At 64.3% G+C, this 17663-nt stretch overlaps 1 protein-coding gene across 2 annotated transcripts; it reads right to left on the bottom strand.

The window, feature by feature from the left end:
- Nucleotides 1-6874: 6874 nt before the first annotated feature.
- Nucleotides 6875-14855, bottom strand: UNC93B1 (unc-93B1 regulator of TLR signaling). Of its 2 annotated transcripts, XM_070065969.2 has the most exons (11): nucleotides 14688-14854; nucleotides 14412-14553; nucleotides 14042-14195; nucleotides 11426-11587; nucleotides 11201-11333; nucleotides 10959-11052; nucleotides 10378-10502; nucleotides 9988-10170; nucleotides 9360-9633; nucleotides 7910-8028; nucleotides 6875-7601 (listed from the first exon to the last, which is right to left on the bottom strand). In XM_070065969.2, the coding sequence occupies exons 1-11, from the start codon at nucleotides 14781-14783 to the stop codon at nucleotides 7275-7277; spliced, it is 1809 nt and encodes a 602-aa protein (XP_069922070.2). In that variant the 5' UTR covers nucleotides 14784-14854; the 3' UTR covers nucleotides 6875-7274. The 2 variants fall into 2 exon arrangements, with proteins under 2 accessions (XP_069922070.2, XP_089170768.1); XM_089314642.1 differs by lacking the exon at nucleotides 9360-9633 and having other exon boundaries at nucleotides 14688-14855.
- Nucleotides 14856-17663: the final 2808 nt, after the last annotated feature.

The raw sequence follows: 17663 nt of genomic DNA, 5'->3' as shown, positions 1-17663 counted from the left end.
TACAGAGAGAGAGAGAGAGAGAGAGAGAGAGAGAGAGAGAGAGAGAGGTCTTCCATCTGCTGGTTCACTCCCCAGATGGCCACAACGGCCGGAGCTGCGCCGATCTGAAGCCAGGAGCCAGGAGCTTCCTCTGGGTCTCCCACGCGGGTGCAGGGGCCCAAGGACCTGGGCCATCCTCCACTGCTTTCCCAGGCCACAGCAGAGAGCGGGATGGGAAGTGGAGCTGCTGGGACTCGAACCGGCGCCCCTATGGGATGCTGGCCCTGCAAGTAGAGACTTTACCCGCTCCGCCACAGCGCCGGCCCTGAGACTTGTGTTTTTTATGCTTTGCTTCAGAAACCTTTTTCTTGTTTACGATTTATTTATTTTATTTGAAAGGGAGCGTGGGGGCCGGCATTGTGGTGCAGCAGGTTAAGCCGCAGCCTGCAATGCAAGTATCCTGGCTGCTTCCCTTCCGCTCCAGCTCCCTGCTGATGTGCCTGGGAGGCAGCAGAGGACGGCCCAAGTGCATGGACCCCTGCACCCACGTGGGAGGCCAGGACGGAGCTCCGGGCTCCTGGCTTTAGTCTGGCCCAGCCCCAACCATTACAGCCATTTGGGGAGTGAACCAGCAGATGCAAGGTCTCTCTCTCTCTCTCTCTCTCTCTCTCTCTCTCTCTCTGCCTTTCAAATGAAAAAAAAAATTATATCTTTTTAAAAGATAAATAAACAAATGAAAGGGAGATCAGAGAAAGCAGAGGGACGGAGATGGAGAGATCTCCCACCCGCTGACTCACTCCCCAGACGGCCACAACAGCCGAGGATGGGCAGGCTGAAGCCGGGGACTCCGCCGGTTCTCCCGGATGGGCGGCAGGGACTCAAGCGCGGGCTGGCTTCGCTGCTTTCCCAGGTGCATGAGCCGGGAGCTGGCTCAGAAGCAGAACAGCCCGGACTCGAACTGGCGCGACTGCCGACGGCATTGCAAGCAGCGGCCCAACCCTCTGTGCCACACACTGGTCCCCACCTTGCCTCACAACTGTCTTCCTGGGGCTGGCATTGTGTAGAACTGGTCAAGCCACTGCCTGCGACACCAGCATCCCATGTGGGCGCTGGTTCGAGTCCCAGATGCTCCACTCCAGATCTGTCTCCCTGCTCGTGCACCTGGGAAAGCAGCGGACGGCAGCCCAAGCCCACGTGGGAGACCCAGGTGAAGCTCCTGGCTCCTGGCATCAGATTGGCTCAGCGCTGGCTGTTGCAACCAATTGGAGAGTGAACCAGGGGGTGGAAGACCTCTCTCTCTCTCTCTCTCTCTCTGCCTCTCTTTCTCTGTGTAACTCTGACTTTCAAATAAATAAATAAATCTGAAAGAAAGAAAGAGAGAGAGAGAGAGAGAGAGAAAATAAAACAAGAGCGGTTGCTCAGGACTCCACAGCTCCGGGCCGGGACCCTGGCTAGGGCTTAGCTGCGTCCACAGGTGCGGGACTTGAGCTGGGAACGGCTGTGGGCCCCTCAGTGTGTCCCAGCCCCTCAGCTGTGAGCAGACCCGGACAGCCAGTGTCCTGCAGGCGAGGGGAGCGGCTCCTTCTCTGTTGTCCATCCAAGTCGCCCTCCCTCCCCTGCCCGGAGCCCAGTAACAGAGCCAGGAGCCCAGGCTGCACTGGGCGCCCCTGCCCCTCCGCTCCCTGAGGGCCAGCACTAACCTGAGTCTTCTTGGGGGACCCCTTTTGCTGCTTGCGGGGAGGACTGTACATTTCACCCATGCTCCTGGGGCCTCAAATCCCTGCACAGGAGAGTGACCCCGGGTCCAGCAGAGGACACCAGGCACCCAACAAAACAATGGCTGCTGGGCCAGCGCCACGGCTCACTAGGCTAATCCTCCACCTGCAGCACCAGCACTCGGGTTCTGGTCCTGGTTGGGGTGCCGGTTCTGTCCCGGTTGCTCCTCTTCCAGTCCAGCTCTCTGCTGTGGCCCGGGAAGGCAGTGGAGGATGGCCCAGGTGCTTGGGCCCTGCACCGGTGTGGGAGACTGGGAGGGGGTACCTGGCTCCTGGCTTCAGATCGGCGTAGCTCCAGCTGTAGTGGCCATTTGGGGGGTGAACCAACGGAAGGAAGACCTCTCTCTGTCTCCCTCTCTCACTGTCCAGCTCCGCCTGTCAAAAAAAAAAAAAAAAAAGGTGGGTGCTGAGACCAGGTGCCCAGACCTGAGCATGGAGCATGCGTCTCTCCCGGCCTCTTGGAATGAACCGGAAGGGACCAGTTGATCCTCCTGGGCTTTTCCAAGACTCTGCCTCGAATGTAGCTACCTGAGGCCAGACACGGGGATGGGGGAAGGGGCTGGGAGGGCACAGAAGCAGAAGCTCAGGGCCCCCCACAGCCGACCCTGCCCTCGGCCGCCCCCTGTTGCTCAGGAACCGGCACGACCGACTTCTCACGGTCCTGAACATTCGTCTGGGCCTCCGGATCCTACTCCGCTAAGCTGGAGCCAAGAGGCCACGGGACGCGAAGAGAAGCGAGCACGCCCAAGGGTTTCTGGAGCAGGCCCCTGGCCCGGCGGCCGGCACGCTGGCTGGGAAGCCCGCACCCTGCTTCGGAGCACCTGGGTTTGAGCCCGGGCTCCACCCCCCATGCAAATTTCCTGCTGGTGCGCACCCGGGGAGCAGCAGGCAACGGCCCAAGTGGCTGAGCCCTGCAGCCAAACCTCCAGCTCCTGGCTCCAGCCTGGCCCCCGCTGTTGCAGGCGTTTGGGGAACGAACCAGCAGGTGGAAGCGCTCTCTCTGTGTGCCCCTTGCAGGGGCCTGCTGCACCAGCGACAGAACCTGAGGGAGGGAGTGGGACAGAGGGACAAGAGGTCGCAGAGAATGGAGCCAAGACAGCAAGGCTGGTCAAGGCTCGTTTATTCCAACGTCTCGGTGGTATTTATACACACCAGCTGTGGAACAAGAAGCACCAGATAACCACATGCGTAAGCCTCCGGTAGCACAGATAATTCTAGCAGTGTTCTTGGTTATCATCCTCCTTCAGGATGGGCCTATGAGACTTTCTTGTCCCAGGAATTCCACAGGCCTAGATTAGTCTTGACTTGTCCAAAGGCTGCCTACAGTCTCTAAAATGAACAAGTAAATAAATAATTTTTAAAAGATTTTGAAATTAGGGACTGGCATTGTGGGGCAGCTGGTTAAACCATGGCCTGGCCCGGTTGTTGGTCTGGTCCCGCCTCCCAGGGAGCACAGGAGCCCGTGTCAGGCCCGGAGCACATTTGAGTGACAGAGGGGCCGCGAGGAAAGAGAGGAAGGCGGACCCCGGAGAAGAGCGCCCGGAGCTCCGCGTTGTGCTCTCTGTGGTCAGTGCCACAGGCCTCAATGGTCCCCTCCGAGCACTGGGCACACGCTGTTCCTGGGAGACCAGAAAGCCCATGAGGACAGGGATTTACTTTCTTTGTTAAATATTTTATTTATTTATTTATTTATTATTATTTAAGAGGCAGAGTTACAGGCAGAGCGGAGGGAGAAACAGAGAGAGAGATCTTCCATCTGCTGTTTCGTTCTCCAAATGACCACAATGACCAGGACTGGGCCAGGCTAAAGACAGGAACCTAGAACTCCAGCCGAGTCTCCCACATGGGTGCAGGGTCCCAAGCACTTGGGCCATCTTCCACTGCTTTCCCAGGCCACAGCAGGGAGCTGGATGGGAAGTGGAGCAACCGGACTTGAATCAGCGCCCACATAGGATGCTGGCGCTGTAGGCGGTGGCTTTACCGCTATGCCACAGCACCGGCCCAACCTGTTTGCCCTTGACACCTGCCATGTGATCAGCCATGGTCCAAATCTGAGAGAGACTCCGTGAACCTTTCCCAGACAACCTGGCAGCCTCGGCCCTGGCCTGGGCCTGCCCTGCGTGTGAGCTTGCCCAGCCGCCCGCGAACCACGCGTGTGAGCTTGTCCAGCTGCCCCATGACCCATGCACAGGCGTTTCTCTGATTTCTCCAGGGCCCCCCTCACTCCCGCCGCCGTCTGCCCCTGGACCACTCCCACCGGCTGCCGTCCCTCAGGGGTCCCGGCACAAAACACTGCCTTCCAAAGCTGGAGTCCAAGGTCCGCTCGGCTGAGCTGAGCGACAGGGCCACTGTTAACACGGTTTGATGGTCTGACTTAGGATTGACTTATTATTTTTTGAAATTTACTTTGTGATGCTGAGAAAGCAACAGGGCTTCGGGAGAACGCGTCTGATTTCTGTGCTCTGGGCGGGCCACGTGTGGGCCACTCCTCCCTCGCCATGGGCGTGGACAGCCGCCACCGGCCCGGGGCCCGCGTCGCTGGGGTCTCGGGCTCAGCAGCTCCCGGGGAGGAAGCCCCTCTGATGGCTGGCGATGTCGGCATACAGGGGGCTCACGGGGTCGACCCCTCACTGGAGTCACGGGCAGGATCTGAACCTGCACTGAGCCAGGCGACCGCCACCTGCTGGTAGTGCACTCTTGGCCTGATGGCATCCACAGCCCTCCACCCACGCCCTGCACCCGCTAGCCTGCCTGCCGTCCCCACGGCGCTGCCTGGGCTCCGGGCCCGGCTCTGCCAGCTGGCACAGGGCTGTCAGGGTCACCCCCTGTCCACGGAGCAGCGCCCTGGCCCCTGCAGAAACCCTCCCTAGCGGCTCCATCCTCAGACAAGGTTGGCCTCGCACGGGAAACCTCTCCTGTTCCTCTGGGTGGGGCTTTCTCGCCCTGCCCCCGCCTCGCCCTAAGGGCTGCTCTGTGGTCCCAGCTTTACCCGTGGCCTCCACCCCACCCCGTTCTGCACCTGCCCAGCACCCAGCTGTCCCCACCCCCACCCCCAGGCGGCTGCAGCGCCGGCTCCCTGGTCGCCACCATGGTTTCCAGCTCCTTCTTCACCGTGGCCTGTGAGGATTTCGGTTTCTTTTCTTGAAAGCGTGGCTATAGCCCTAAAAGGAAGCTTCCTCTTCTTCTTCTTTTTTTTTTTTTAAAGATTTTATTTATTTATTTAAAAGTCAGAGTCACACAGAGAGAGAAGGAGAGACAGAGAGAGAGAGGTCTTCCATCCATGGGTTCATTTCCCAAATGGCTGCAATGGTTACAACTAAGCCAGGCTGAAGCCAGGAGCCAGGAGCTTCTTCTGGGTCTCCCACGCAGGTGCAGGGGCCCAAGCACTTGGGGCATCCTCCACTGCTTTTTCAGGCCACAGCAGAGAGCTGGACTGGAAGAGGAGCAGCCGGGACTAGAACTGGTGCCCATGTGGGATGCCGGTGCCGCAGGTGGAGGATTAACCCACTGCGCCCCGGCCCCGGCCCCGGAAGCTTCTTTCCTATCAAGCACGCCCGGGTGTTCGAGAAAGGGAAGGCTCAGGGTCTCTGACCTGCTGGTGAGAATTTAATCAAGATTCTTAGACGTGGGCAGGCCCTGTGGCACAGTGGGTAAAGTCGGCATCCCATATGGACACTGGTTTGAGTCCCAGCTGCTCCAGTTCCCATCCGACTCCCTGTTAATGCGCCTGGGACAGCAGCAGCAGATGGCCCAAGTGCTTGGCCTAAGTGGGAGACCCAGATGGAGCTCCAGGCTCCTGGCTGCAGCCTGGCCCAGCCCTGGCTGCTGCAGCCATCTGGGGAGGGAACCAGTGGGTGGGGGATCTATTTCTCTCTCTCTCTGTCTCTCTCTCTCTCTCTTTCAAATAAATCTCTAAAAATTTAAAAAATACCAGCTTGGAGGGGAGTCTTACAGTGACGATTTACACATCTCCATGGCGCAGCTTCACCGCTCACGGTGGCTTTGGAGTGACCAGAGACAGAGGCCAGCACAGCCGGATCTTCCACTCGGGGGCCCAAAGCCGCCCCCTCCGCAGCCCCCTGGTCCACGGGTGAGAGGCAGGCGAGGCGACACCAATGCCAAGGTCACTACCCCGAGACCCGGGGCTGCTCAGGGACTGGGCATTCTCTCCGGATGGCACAGATGGCCCACCCGGGCCTGGGGGCCTGCGGTCGCGACCTCTGTGCTGCTATCCTGTGGGGGGGGCACTGCTTGCCGTGGGTGTGGTCTGTGATGCACGCACATGCGTGTTGCCTATTGTGCTATCCAGGTGTGCACGGCTGGTCACGTGTGTGCGTGTGGGTCCTACCCACGTGCCAAGAGCAGCCAGGCGACGGGTGAAGCCTTCTCCTGGGAAGTGGGCCCTCCAAAATCTAGAAAATGTGGATTAACCTTGCTGTGACCTTGAACGCTTCCTACTGGGTCTGTGTCCATGCTGTGTGCTTCACAGGGCAGTCGGGCTCGGGCACAGGTCACGGGGGCCCAGGAGCGGCTCAGAACCGACCCAGGTGAGGGCAGTGGGGGCGAGAGCGGAGCGGAGGGGAGGCAGGCTGGGACGGCCTGAGTCCCGGCGCTGACGGGGCTGTGGGGCCCTGCAGTGGGGACAAGGCTCTGGCCTCAGCCAGGGGCCAGGGGCAGTGCGGCCCCGGTGGAGGGCGGTAGGGTGCAGGCGGGGGGCTCCCTGGCCCTCCCTGAGCACAGGCCGGGCGTGGAGAGGCAGCACCCTAAGGCCTCTGCAGGTTTGTGGACATGAGGGCTGCGCCACCAGCTCCGGCGGACAGGGATCCAGTGCACCTGGGCTGGGCTGGGTGCAGGCTGCCCCCAGGCGACACGGAGGCGGAGCCTGCCTGCCAAGCTGTCCCCACAGAGCCGTGGGCAGAAACACCCCAACAGCCCAGGAGAGCCAGAGCCGGCGGGCAGGTGCCACACGGAGCGCCTGGCCCAGTGCCACCCTCGCAGGGGTCCCCGCTGCTCCAGGGCAGGGCAGCTCTGGGAAACCCCAAGGGAGTGGGGGGTTAGGGACCCTCCCCCCAGCCAGGTTCCTCAGACCCGTTGGTCCAGACTGGACAAACACAAATCTCTTTATTTTTTATTTATTTATTTTTTATATAAAAGGTCACACTTCCGGGCGAACCCTGCCCACAGCAGAAACGCAAAGCGCCGGTTACAAGCGTCCCAGCCTGGGAGCGCAAAGCTCGGGAGACGCGGGGTGTGTGTGGTGCGCGGTGTGCACGGGGTTGGGGGGGATTCCGACCCCCTGTTCTGGGCCGCCCTCTCCCCTTCCCCACCCGCCACCACAGCCGCCTGTGGGCAGAGCGGTCTCAAAGCTCTGTGCCACCCCGGAGGGTCAGCGAGGGGTCGCCAGTACGGGGCAGGGGACGGGGGTCCTTCCCGAAGCGGGTGCAGGACTCATGTCCTTCCCCCACACACACCCCCAAGCCGCAGTGAGCTGAGGCCGGCGGGGCCGCGCCCTGGGGTCCCTCACCGCTCCTCTGGCCCGTCGCCCCCCAGCACCTGCTCGTAGGGGCAGGGCCGGCGGCACAGGCCTGCGGGCTCCGGGCCGGGCCGGGGCCCCTCGGGCGGCGCGCCGTCCTCCTCGGCGCCGTCTCCCGGGCCTTCGGCGCCCCTTTGCTCCGCATCGCTCTCGTCGGAGTTGTCCTCTTCCAGGTAGCGGTAGCCGCGCACTTTGTGCTGCAGCCGCGGGATGCGCGGCTGGCGCGGGGCCAGGCCCCTCCGCAGCTTCTGTTCCATCCACAGGTAGGAGGCCGTGGCGGCCACCAGCGTCACCATCAACACCGCCAGTTTAGCCTGGACGCGGGACGGGCAGGGGATGAGGGGCACCTGCGGGCGCGCACGCGCCTCCGGACCCGCGCCGGCTCCCGGGCGCCCCCTGCCGGGCACCCCCTGCACCGTCGTCCCCTGGTCATGGCCCCTGATTAGGGGGGGAAGGAAGACCCCCTGCCCCCCGGGGGGAGGGGTGAAGGTCCCGCGAGCTGGGAGGCGCTCACAAGGGAATTGCAAACTGCGAACGCCCTGGCGCCCAGCAGGGATGGGCAGTCAGTGGGGTACAGGCTGTGAAGCCAGGGCAGGTGCACCCTTAACCCCGCGAGCCTCACCTTCATGGGCAGGCTCATGCCCAGGTACACGAGGAAGATGGCCACGGCCTGCCACCAGTGGTAGATGGTGAAGATGAAGTCCTGCCTCTCCTTGTCCTCGTACAGGGTCCCCAGGAGTGCTGCGGGCAGGAGAGACCGGGTGGGCAGGGGCCAGGGGCCACTGGGGCCTGGAGCTGCTCCTCTTCCTCCTCTGATTGTCCCCCGCCCTGCTGGACGCTGGTCCTGGCCCGCCCCCTGGTGGCCACCTGGCTCCCACACTGGCCAGGCACTGAGCAGAGGTAGCAGGTGGGCCTCACCCCGCGACACAGGTGTGGCCGCGCTCAATCCTGTCCTGACTCTGAGCCCAGCTCAGTGCACAGCTGCGTCTAGGACAGACTGCAGCCCCCGAGGCCCTGCCAATCAGACCCGGCACCGCTTGTCTCCCGAAGGATCCTCCCTGGGGTGGGCGGGAGGCGCACTGGGCAGGGGGCCAGGACTGCCAGGTGGCGAGAGGAGGGCGTTCCAGCGACCCAGATGTGGATTCAAACGCTGGCACTGTGGTACTGAATGCGCTTGTCCCAGCCGTGCAATGGGCTCGCGTTGAGCTGGGAAGGCCGATGCCCGGCACCCGGCAGGCCGTGGGGGGGTCGCTGCTGACACGTTCATCAGGTGCTCGGACACGCTGGGGGCCTGAGCGGGGGGGGGGGCAGCACCCCACAGGGCTGCTGGGAGTGAGCCAGCGAGGAGGGGCGATGGGCTGCGGAGATGCCAGGGCCGGATGAGCGTGCCCAGGGGTGCCTGCCCTGAGCACAACGCCGGAGAGCATGGTGTGGAGCAGGAGGTCCACCCCTGCTGGGCAGGGACCCCTGGGCCACCCGGCTCCATCACCACACTGCAGCATCGGCCCACCGGGGGACCCCTGCCTGGGTGCCAGCCGTGCGTCACCGGCACGTTCCCGCCTGTGGGCAGAGAGAGCCACACAGCAAAACGCGGGCCCAGCCCTGCCTCTGAAGTCGGCCTCCTGCTCCCCCGTGCTCCCGCTCGGCAGCCCGGGCCTGGGGCTTCCCGCCCGGCCTTGGCCCAGGTGTGCACTGTTCCCCAGGGTGAGGGCAGCTACCCGCCCTCCCTGGGCCAGGGATGGCACCTGCCCCAGCGTTGTGAGAGCTGGCGCGGCAGGTCCCGTCCCCTGAGTGAGAAGGAACAATCTCTCTGGTGCTTTCTCCACCGAGTTGCACGCCCACCCCAGGGTCCCCAGGATCTCAATGCCCTGCCGTCCACCGTGGCGTGCCAACACAGCAGTGCCACAGCCCCCCGCCCCGCCTCCGAGGCGTCCCCGCCTTCCCCACATGTCGCCACGGTGTCCCTGAGAATTCGTCCACCCTGGAGTGTGTGCGGGAATGCCACAGGCCCAGACCCCCACCGCCCAGAGGCAGCCGCTGGGCCCCCTGCCCGGCCCAGTGGTTGTACTCACTGCTGAGTCCCGCCTTGTTGAGGGCGCTGCCCACACCCCAGAGCCCGGTTACCGTGTACAGCACCCAGCTGTGCTGCACGGCCTTGGGCACGGGGGCCCAGAAAAAGAGGCCGAGGGTGAGCAGCAGGTGCAGCCCCGCCCCCGCCACCAAGGGCACCGAGCGAGGCAGCCACAGCCCCAGCAGGCCCAAGAGGGAGGCGGCAGAGGCAGCCAGGCTGTAAGCCACGAGGAGGTAGGCCAGCTGCTCCAGCCCCAAGGAGCACACGCCATAGCCCTAGGGGACAAGGGACAAGCACTGAGTCAGACAGCCCTGGCTCTCCCCGAGGCCACACTGCACCTCGGTGCACCCCCCAGGATGCAGCTCCCTCCAGGGGCTGTGCGAAGGCCCCAGGGGACAGACAATGGGAGAAAGCTCAGACGGTGTCCCCAGACAGCCCCGGCTGCGTCCCGCACAGAGCAGGTGCCGTCCGGGTGGCACCCCTGTCCGGCTTCAGAGAGCTGAGCACAGCACGCCCAAGGCGCACGGGGCAGGGGGGGCTTGGGGACACACGCATCCCAAACGCTGACCCGACACCACATCAGCGCACGCCCTGCCTTCTGCCCGGCGCCCTCCCCAGGCTGCGCTCACCAGGGCCAGGCCAGTGCAGGCAAACAGCACCTCGAAGCCGCTGTAGACGAAGAAGGGCACGAGGTGGCGCAGGCGGAAGTCACGCACGTGCTTGAAGGGCAGCTGGAAGATGTTGCCCCAGCCCACGCTGCGCAGGTCGATCTCCTCCGTGGGCCGGTAAGCGGCACCGCACAGGCCCAGCACCTGGGCACCGCACGGTGAGCGGGCGGCAGCCGGGCACCCAGGCCCCACCCCTCTGCCCAGCCCCGCCCCCAGGCGCACCCGCCGGCCAACTCCAGCCTTGGGGACGCCCCTGGGCCTCAGGCCCCTCCCCAGGACGCAGCCCCCGCCCCCAGGCTGCGGGCCACGCCCAGGCCGTGCACCCCCCCCCCCCTCGGTCCCGGGCTGTACCAGCAGCATGGCCAGGAAGGCGGCCGCCATCAGCACGCTCTCCACCACAATGAGGTTTCGGCTCTGCGGCAGCGTCTGCAGGACCGTCTTGTTTAAGCCCATGAGGATGCCCTGGCTGTCCGTGCCTGGGGGAAGGGGTCGGGGGCTCCGTGAGGAGGGGGCGGTGCCTGCTGCAGACCCAGCCGGCAGGGGGCGAGCGAGGACCGTGCGTGCGGGCCAGGGTGCCCTCCCCTGGGGAACGGCGGGGCGTCGGAGGTTAGCAGTGTGCCTCCAATCTGCAGGCACACGTCCTGCCCTGACGAGCCCTGACCACGTGCCTGGCTGGAGAGAAATCCCCCCACCCCCGCAGCATCAGCGCCTCCTCCAGGCAGCCTGCCCTGCCCCGTCCCCACACTGGGTCAGCTGTCATAAGGACCCACTGCTGCAGGACCCCGTGCCTTGCCCACCAGAGCCCTGGGCTGCAGGCCTCCCACCCCTGACCACTGTGCGTGAGGACTCCGTGTCTGCTGGAGGACGGGCCGAGAGCAGGCCCACCTCCCCCCCCCCCGACCCCCCCCCCCCGGGCCCTGCCCAGGACTGACCACAGCTCTGCACGTTGGCCAGCGTGTGGTTCAGGTCGTACAGGTAGTGGTTCAGGAAGTAAATCATAGGCAGCTGGGCGCAGGCGAAACTCAGCTGTGGGCGGGAGGGCAGTGGGGCCGATTCAGGCACAGAGCTGGGGAGGGGGCCCGGCGGGACGGGAGAGTCAGCCCAGGGGCGGGGTCTCTGGAGGCGAGCGGGCGGGGGCGGGGCCCTGGGCCTGGGGCATCCCGGCTGCACTCACGTGGAAGAAGCAGTAGAAGATGGCTTGGAAGACCACGAGGTAGGGCACGTGGGAGCCCCGGGGGGGCCGCTGCCTCGGCCTCTGCTCGTCCTGCTCCTTGTAGTGGGTGTACTCGCAGTACTTCTGCGCCATCCTGGACCCCAACACAAGCAGGCTGGCCCCTGCCCGGCCTCGGCGCCCCGGGCCCCCCGGGCCCCCGCTGCCCTCCGGCCCCCGCCCACTCACCTGGTGATGTAGTTGCCCACGGAGGCCCAGAGCGGCACGATGGCCATGCCCAGCGCCACGGCCGAGGGCACCAGCGTGTAGTAGCGCTCCCAGTAGTTGGTGGAGACGAAGAGGGCGTAGATGCCCACGGCCAGGAACATCATCCACTTGGTGCCGAAGAACCTGCGGGCAGTGGGCAGGACCTTGGCACCGCGGGCACACCGTGCAGCCTGCAAGCAGCCGGGGCCGCCGCGGTCCCGGCCGCAGGTCCCAGGGTGGGAGTGGGCAGAGCGCCCCAGCCCGGGGGGCCGAGGGGCCCAAACTGACCTCCCAGGGACAGGGCAGCCGAGCGACCTCACGTGACCCTCGCACGGGCCCAGCGCCCCAGCCACAGATGAGGCAGGTGAGTGGCCCTGGCGCGTGAGCGAGCCCCAGTCCCCCTCTCCTGAGCCCCCCGCGCTCCCCTAGAAGCCAAGAGCTCCCCGAGGGGCTGGGCTCCCCCCGCCATCGCCCCCTGGTCTGTTGTCAGTGGGGACACTTCCTGCTCTCTGGGTCTGGGAAGAGGTCACACAGTGACCGCGGGAGGGGCTTGATGAGTGACAGGGCAAGGGCCCAATCAGAGTATGGGGGCCGATCAGCCCGAAAACCGCTGCTGGCTCCTTTCTTTTTTTTCCCCACTGTATAAGGAATTTATATTAAAGCAAGAATTTTATAACCTGAATTACATGTCTTCGCTCAGTTATCAATTCTGCTCCCTAAAACAGAGCTGATGTTCTGAGCTCTTCCACAGTAAAGAATTACAAACTTAAAGAAAGGAGTGCTTTAAATTCTTGTACTTAGCTGAACATTCTTTTTTCCAGGGTCTATAAAACATTAACTTGTTTTTATATTTTACTATCTTTTGTGTTTTTTTTTTAATCAACAGGTAATCCAGGACTAGCATTGCGCTTGCTAGACCTGCATTTGCTCGGTACATAAGGGTCAAAGTTCCCTTCTTTTAAATTTATTTTATATTTTGCAATTTTTTCCATAATGTTTAAGTTTTTGGGTGTTTGGATATTTTTCTTCGGTGAAGCGCCAGTTTCTGCTCGTGGCCCCTGATCAATGCTAACAGCGGGAACGCCAGTGGCCTGGCCACTGCTTTCGGGGCAGCCTCTGGCTCGGGGGGCTGGTACAGCTGCAGCCTCGCCCCCTTTAGAACGAGACCCCAGAGACCGCTGGCTCCTTTCTCTCGCTCTCCGGAAGCCACAGCTCGGTGGCGCTAGTGTCCTGATGCTGCCCCGTGGACCGCAGGGCCCTGGTCTTCCGCCAGCCTTATTTTTCGCTCTGTAATAATTAGGCAGCGTCCTCTGATCTGTTTAGGGGACTGCACTACAGGCGCCGGCGTTGTGATGCAGCAGGTTAAACAACGCCGGCATCCCAAATCAGAGGCCCGGCTGCTCCCTGCTAAGGCACCTGGGAAGGCGGCGGAGGACGGCCCACGTGCTTGGGTCCCTGCACCCACGTGGGAGACTTGGAGGGAGTTCTGGCGCCTGGCTTCAGCAGGGGCCCAGCCCTCACTGTTGCAGGTATTTGGGAAGTGAATTTGTGAATGGAAGTTCTCGATCTCTCTCTCTCTCTCCCTCTCTCTCTCTCTCTCTCTCTCTCTCTCTCTGCCTTTCAAATAAAGGTGAAAACAAACATCTTAAAATACATTTTAAAAACGATGCCTGCAGCCACTGGTCCTGGGGAGAGGCCCAGGCTCCGGAACGGGGTGAGCAGGTGGCTTTCGGGGCCACCCGTCCGGAACCAAAGCCGCCTGGGCTGGGGCAGACGCTGCACCTCATGGTTTCTCCACGCAGGACCGCAGCCTACTGTGGACTGTTGGAATGCAAGCAGCTGAGAGAGCGCCGGGCGGGCGCACCGGCAACACCACGGGGTCACTGTTTTTCCTAAAGTGCTGACCTTCAGGAGCCAGGCTTTTGACCTAGCGAGTGGATGGCTGAGCACCGGTCCCAAGTCTTTGTTGTTAACTTTTACAAACAAGCAGAGGGAAGTGCAAGGCGCAACCCAGAGCCTTGATGGGGAACTAAAACCTGTCCCAGTGGCATCGAGGTGCCTGGGGGGGGGGGGGGCTCGGTGGCTGGGAGGGCGGACCCCTGGCCTCGGCTCGCCCTTCCCGTGAGAAATGCCCCCCCCCCACCAGTCCCAGTTGATTGGGCCCGGGGTGGCACCTGGCCGTGGCCGGCTGGTCAAGGTCTCTCCAGGTGGGGGTGGCTTGCGTCCCCCCAGGAGCAAACCGTGATGCCGCGTGGTCCCCAGGCAAGCTCTCCCCCACCCCTCGGTGCCACAGCCTGCGCCCCGCTGAGCGCGCCCCGCCCGCCCAGGGACGCCCGCCCCACCCCTCGGTGCCACAGCCTGCGCCCCGCTGAGCGCGCCCCGCCCGCCCAGGGACGCCCGCCCCCACCCCTCGGTGCCACAGCCTGCGCCCCGCTGAGCGCGCCCCGCCGCCCAGGGACGCCCGCCCCCACCCCTCGGTGCCACAGCCTGCGCCCCGCTGAGCGCGCCCCGCCGCCCAGGGACGCCCGCCCCACCCCTCGGTGCCACAGCCTGCGCCCCGCTGAGCGCGCCCCGCCGCCCAGGGACGCCCGCGGGCACCTGATGAGCAGGGGCGTGTACAGCAGGGCGGCGATGGGCGTCACGTTGATGCCCGTCAGCATCTTGCTGTCGATGTCCGGCAGCCCCATGTTGCCGTACTTCACCTCGCGGTACGTCTCGTCGTAGTGCAGGATCAGCTGCATCTGCAGGAGGCCTGCGCACGGGAGCCATGGAGGGGCCGCCCGGGACCCCGAGGCCAGCGCTGGGGGCGGGGTGCGTATCCCAGGGCGCCCACCCGCCCCGCGCCCGCGGCTCCGCCCCGTCCGCCGGCAGCCGACCGGGAAGCGAAAGGGGAAGCGGGGCCGGCCGCGCGGTTCCCGCCCCCCGAGCCGGCGCGGCGGGGCGGCGGGGGCGCCCGGGGCCCGCGTACCCAGGTAGACGCCGTAGGTGAGCGCGCCGCCCGCGCTGGCCGCCAGCACGTTCTTGAGCACGCACAGGCGCTTGCGGCGGTAGTAGCGGCGCTCTTCCTCCTCCTCGTTGTAGTTGGGGTACGCGCCCACCAGCTCGTCCAGCTGCGGGCCACGCACGCCGCTCGCACCCGCTCGCCCCGCGCCGCCCTCGCCCCACCGGGGTCGCCGCCGCCCCGCTCCCGCGACCCCGCCACCCCGCCACCCCCGCGCGCCCTGCGCTGCCGGCCCCCGCTCACCGGGGCCTCGGGCCCGTCCGGGACCCCGAGCTGGTCCTCCTCGCCCTGCGGCCCCGCGGCCCCCGCCTCCGGGTACAGCGGCGGCTCCACGTCCATGGCCCGAGCCGGACCCACGACTCCCCACGGCGTCTGCCCCGGGCCAGCCCGCCCGACTGGGCACTTCCTCGGTGCCGGCCCCGCCCCGTCCCGCCCCGTCCCGCCCCGCGGCCCGGCGCCTCGGGGACTGGACGCGATGGGGCGCGCGTGTGCACGTGTGTGATCCGCTGGCTCACCAGTGCGTGTGTGTGCCTCTGCGTGTGTATCTGCGGGCTCCTGCGTGTGCGTCGTGTGTGCGTGTGTGTCTCGTGTGTGTAGGGGTCTCCTGTCTCGTGTGCATGTGTGTACCCATGTGTGCTTGTGTGTGTGCATGTGGGTGAGGCCAAGACAGCCCCAGCATGTGACGTGTGAGTTCACACCACCCGGGACGGGCACTCGGTGCAGTGGTCACCCCCATCCCACACCCTCTCAGGTCCACTCGGCTCCACCCCCAATTGCAGCTTCCTGCCCATGGACACCCTGGGAGGCAGCAGTGACTCTAGGACTTGGGTGCTGGCCACCCCCGCGTGGGAGACCCAGCTGGAGGTCTGGGCTCCTGGCTTCTCCCTGGAGTTGGTGTCTGGGGACTGAACTGATGCTCAGGCCAAGGATCTTTCTGTCTCTGCATTTCAAAGAAAGTGAAAATGAATGATAAATATGTTTAAAAAAAAAAAAAGCAGAGTCCCCCTCAGCCACCTCCGGGCCTGTGACTTTAGGATTTAACTCCTTGTCTTTGCACCTTGGCCTCCCAGCCCCACAGCCAGGACGCTGGGCACGCGCAGCAGAGCTGGGGAGGTGATGGGAGAACTCACAGAAGTTCCAGGCCGCCCCCACCCCCACAGGCCCAGGAGGCCGCTCATGCCCACCTCCCCCTGCCTGCACACGGAGCTTGGGCGGGCCCTGGTGGCACAGGCAGGACAAAGCCGAAAGCCGGGGAGGTTAGGCTACACTTGGGCAGTAGCTGAGGACGGGCCGGGCTGCCTCTGGTTACTAAGACACAAGGCTTGCACTTAGGGGCTGTGCTTTGCAGAAGCCTGGAAACTACACGAACAGCAAGAGAGGGGGCGTGGCTACACCGGACAGCACACCTGGGCCTGAGACTGACCAGGTGGGCAGAATGGAGATCAGAAGGCAGGGTGAGGGGCCCGTGCCACGGCATGAAGCCTCCGCCCGCGGCGCTGGCATCCCACATGGGTGCTGGATCAGGTCTGATCCAGCTCCCTGCTGTGGCCTGGGAGTGCAGTGGAGGATGGCCCAAGTCCTTGGGCCCTGCACCCACATGAGATACCCGGGAGAAGCTCCTGGCTCCTGGCTTCACATTGGTGCAGCTCCGGCCATTGTGGCCATCTGGGGAGTGAACCAGCGGATGGAAGACCTCTCTCTCTCTCTCTCTGCCTCTCCTTCTCTCTGTGTGTAACTCTGACTTTCAAATAAATAAATAAGTCTTTTTTAAAAAATAAGTGAATAAATCTTTTTTAAAAAGAAGAAGGCAGGGGGCCGGCGCCGCGGCTCACTAGGCTAATCCTCCGCCTAGCGGCGCCGGCACACCGGGTTCTAGTCCCGGTCGGGGTGCCGGATTCTGTCCCGGTTGTCCCTCTTCCAAGCCAGCCCTCTGCTGTGGCCAGGGAGTGCAGTGGAGGATGGCCCAGGTGCTTGGGCCCTGCACCCCATGGGAGACCAGGAGAAGCACCTGGCTCCTGGCTCCTGCCATCGGATCAGCGCGGTGCGCCGGCTGCAGCGCGCCGGCCGCGGCGGCCATTGGAGGGTGAACCAACGGCAAAAGGAAGACCTTTCTCTCTGTCTCTCTCTCACTGTCCACTCTGCCTGTCAAAAAAAAAAAAAAAAAAAAAAAAAAAAGGCAGGGTGAGCTCACCACACAAGAAGACTTTTCTTAAAGGGCCCGTGCGAGCTTCCCAGATCACCCCCTTCGCCCGCTCTTTCCTCGCGGAGAAGAGCCCCCGTCCCCGTCTCTGTCGCCCTTGTCCACGCGGCCTTTCTGTTTCAGAAGCCCCCTCGCGCCGAGCCGCTTGCCTGCGAGAGCTGTCTCTGTGCGCGTCCAAACACTCGGCTAAAAATCGCCGTCCCGCTCAGGTCAGCTGCCTCGCCCTCCCCAGGGACGCGGCAAGTTCTCGGGGTCACTCTCAGCTGTCTCTGCGACATCCCGGTCACTGTGGGTGAGCGACAGCAGGCGGCCGCCGCCCCGCCCCTTCTGCACCCCTGAGGGGTCCACTCGGCAGCGCCAACACCCCAAAGCCTTCCTGGTCCGTCCACCGGGCCAGAGCTCCTGGGAAGCTCTTAGGAAATTGCCAAGAGGTGGGCGCTGGCCTCCGACTCCGGCTTCCTGCGGGGCAGCCGCGGTGGCTCAGGTTCCGGGGTCCCTGCCGCCTCCCTGGAGACCGCCTGCGCCGGAGCCCTGTCTATCTGGGTGCCTGGAGCCGGCTCCCCTCCCACGCCGTCCCTGTGGCGGGAATGCCCTGCCTTCCCCCTGCTGCCCCCCAAGCCGCCTCCCCCTCGGCTGTAAACCAGGGGTCCTCCCCGAGGAGGGACCCAGCCCCACGCCACGGCTCCCCCTGGTTCTCTCGACTCCTGCTGTCCCCAGGGGTGCCTCCCGCCAGGGTTTGTGCCAGGCTCTTCCTGAGTGACCAGATGGACAGTGGGCCTGGGGGTGTCTGGGGGATTTACGGCGGCTTCAGGGGTCCAGGAAGGGGCACCAGGAGGTGATGCCAGGTGCAAGTCCAGGTAAAGCAGACCAGGGATCCAGGTAGGTGGGGCCATGGGAGGGGCAGGAGGGACGGCAGCGACAAGGCAGGGGGCAAAGCGGAGGCGTAGCAGCGCAGGGGGCGGTGGGCACCCAGGTGGACGCTGGGGTTCATCACCGTGGGTGGTGACAGCTAAGGGTGT

Source organism: Oryctolagus cuniculus, chromosome 1, assembly GCF_051225735.1.
Source record: "Oryctolagus cuniculus isolate XC-2025 breed Fujian yellow rabbit chromosome 1, ASM5122573v1, whole genome shotgun sequence".
Lineage (NCBI taxonomy): Eukaryota > Metazoa > Chordata > Mammalia > Lagomorpha > Leporidae > Oryctolagus > Oryctolagus cuniculus.
This window is presented reverse-complemented; position numbering and strand designations above follow the sequence as displayed.